The sequence below is a fragment of the Candida orthopsilosis genome (genome assembly GCF_000315875.1).
Source record: "Candida orthopsilosis Co 90-125, chromosome 5 draft sequence".
Lineage (NCBI taxonomy): Eukaryota > Fungi > Ascomycota > Pichiomycetes > Serinales > Debaryomycetaceae > Lodderomyces > Lodderomyces orthopsilosis.
Window position 1 is genome coordinate 341,915 of NC_018298.1, and position 2,055 is coordinate 343,969.

The following is a 2,055-nucleotide window of genomic DNA, read 5'->3' on the forward strand; positions in this document are numbered from 1 at the left end:
CCCGGAATTGGGGTGATGATGATCTTGAGATAATTTAACAAATTTGTTGAAAATAAGACACCCAAAAATATGACAAAAGCCAGTCCTCCAATGAAGGAGTATCTCTTTGTTTTGCTTGTGGAATCATTATTCAACGATAGTCCCATCATGACGCACCGCTTACCAACAGAAGAAGAAATTTTATTCAAAGTGAATAGATTCAGTTATATTCTTTTGAAAAGGGAAATTAAACATTTCAATCGTTAATAATATTACAGAGTCTAGGCATTCCTCCGAAAAGATCTACGAAACATCCAATTCCTCTATGCAATAACCCACCTTGATACGCTTTTTTGTAGTACAAAACTTGGTTTTATAATCGAGTCTGATTTTGTGTACTCCTGGTAATAAACTTAACATTTACGATATTACACGAACCAGGTGCAAAAGCACACCAAGTTTAGGTAACAACTTCGCACTCTGGCTAAGATTTAGTCTTGGAGAGAGCTGATTATATTAAAATCATCATGGTGGAGTGGGTGATGACGTGAAGACATATGTCACCCAAAGATTTTTTTGAGCATTCAAAGTGGTTTTAGAAATGCCAAGAATAGAAGATGGAATGATCATCGTATCTATAGATTTACGCATGCTATTAATAGAACATTCATAATAATATTGATCCATGTTATGCAACATATAGAGATCTAAAACAAAGCACAACTGACAGCTCATATACTTGTAATTTAAATTTGTATACTAATCAAAATTATTATATCGTTTTTAATTATCAGCCATTGAAGTATCAATAGCTTGTAAATATTCATAAAACCAAGCATGCAACTGCAAATGTCCATCAAATTGTAACTTTTCGTCAACCGAATGTATTCCACTTTCAAGAATGTTGGAAATATAAAATGGCGAGTACCTAAAGATATTTCTTGTCAAATTCCAGTAGTGTCTGGTATCAGTGTTTGGTGTCATAAGAGCTGGTGCTGTTACGATTGGATACGTCAAGTTAGTGAACACTAGGTCTTCAAACACGTGCCTAGTGACACCTGACAAGTATGCCCAGACAGTGTCGTCAGTCGGTGTCACTGGGGCAGCCTCCAAAGGTGCATCTCCAGTGATGTTGAATTCACCAGCATATGGTGTATCTTTTGGTTCATAGACAGTCTTTCCAAATGAGGTCACTTTCAATCCGTGTCTCTTGGCCACTTCAACAACCCTTTCAGTGAAGTGATGTTTGACAGCAGCGACATTAGATTCAATAGCGACACGATGATTAACTACTAGTTTGGTGTCTTCTGGTAAAGCGTTGACTTTTTCACCTCCTTTGATGATATCCAAAGCTTGAGAAGTTTTAATAAGGTATTTCAACAATTTGTTCTCGGAAATCTTGGCAACTAATTTTGAATTGGCAAATTTGTCAAATCCAGATCTCAAAATAATTTTTTTAAATGTTTTGGGAATCTTGTCTTTAGGATCATGAACAGAAAGACATTGGAAATATTCAAAAATTGGGTTTTTGTTTGTCAAAATAGGGTTGTAAGGATCTTTTTCAATTAAACCGCCCAATTCAGACATAATTCCAATTGAAGTATGATCAGGTGGAATCGATGAGTGGCCACCTGGTGTAGTCAATTCAACATAGACATCAATGCGCCCCTTCTCAGCTGTTACTGGAGAAGCAATGAGAGTGTTGGTAAATATATCAGTAGTTAAACCTGTACCTTCGTCAATCAAAGCATAAAACGAGTCTTTACCATACTCTTTTTCCAAATATTTGCCAATGTGATAAGCGCCATTTTCCCCAGAACCTTCTTCATCGAATCCAAATGCAGCAATAATACTTCTATTTGGTTGATGACCTTGCTTGAGTAAGAGTTCCAATGTTTCCAAAATGGCAATCAAAACATTTTTGCAGTCCATAACACCTCTGCCATAAATGTACTCACCGTCATAGTGACCCTCCAATGGTGGATAAGTCCATTTATCTAAAGTGTCTTGTTGAACAGGGACGGTGTCTTGATGTGCAGTGAGCAAAACTGGCTTGAGGTCTTTCTTCGAACCCTT

At 36.8% G+C, this 2,055-nt stretch overlaps 1 protein-coding gene across 1 annotated transcript; it reads right to left on the reverse strand. All coding sequences in view use genetic code 12, as the record gives it.

Annotated features, from left to right (window-relative positions):
* Positions 1–762: 762 nt before the first annotated feature.
* CORT_0E01590 (Cps1 protein) lies at positions 763–2,055 on the reverse strand (the record flags this gene model as incomplete). Its single annotated transcript, XM_003869831.2, has 1 exon — positions 763–2,055. A coding segment is annotated over one exon (1,293 nt), but the record flags the coding sequence as incomplete, so codon positions are not given.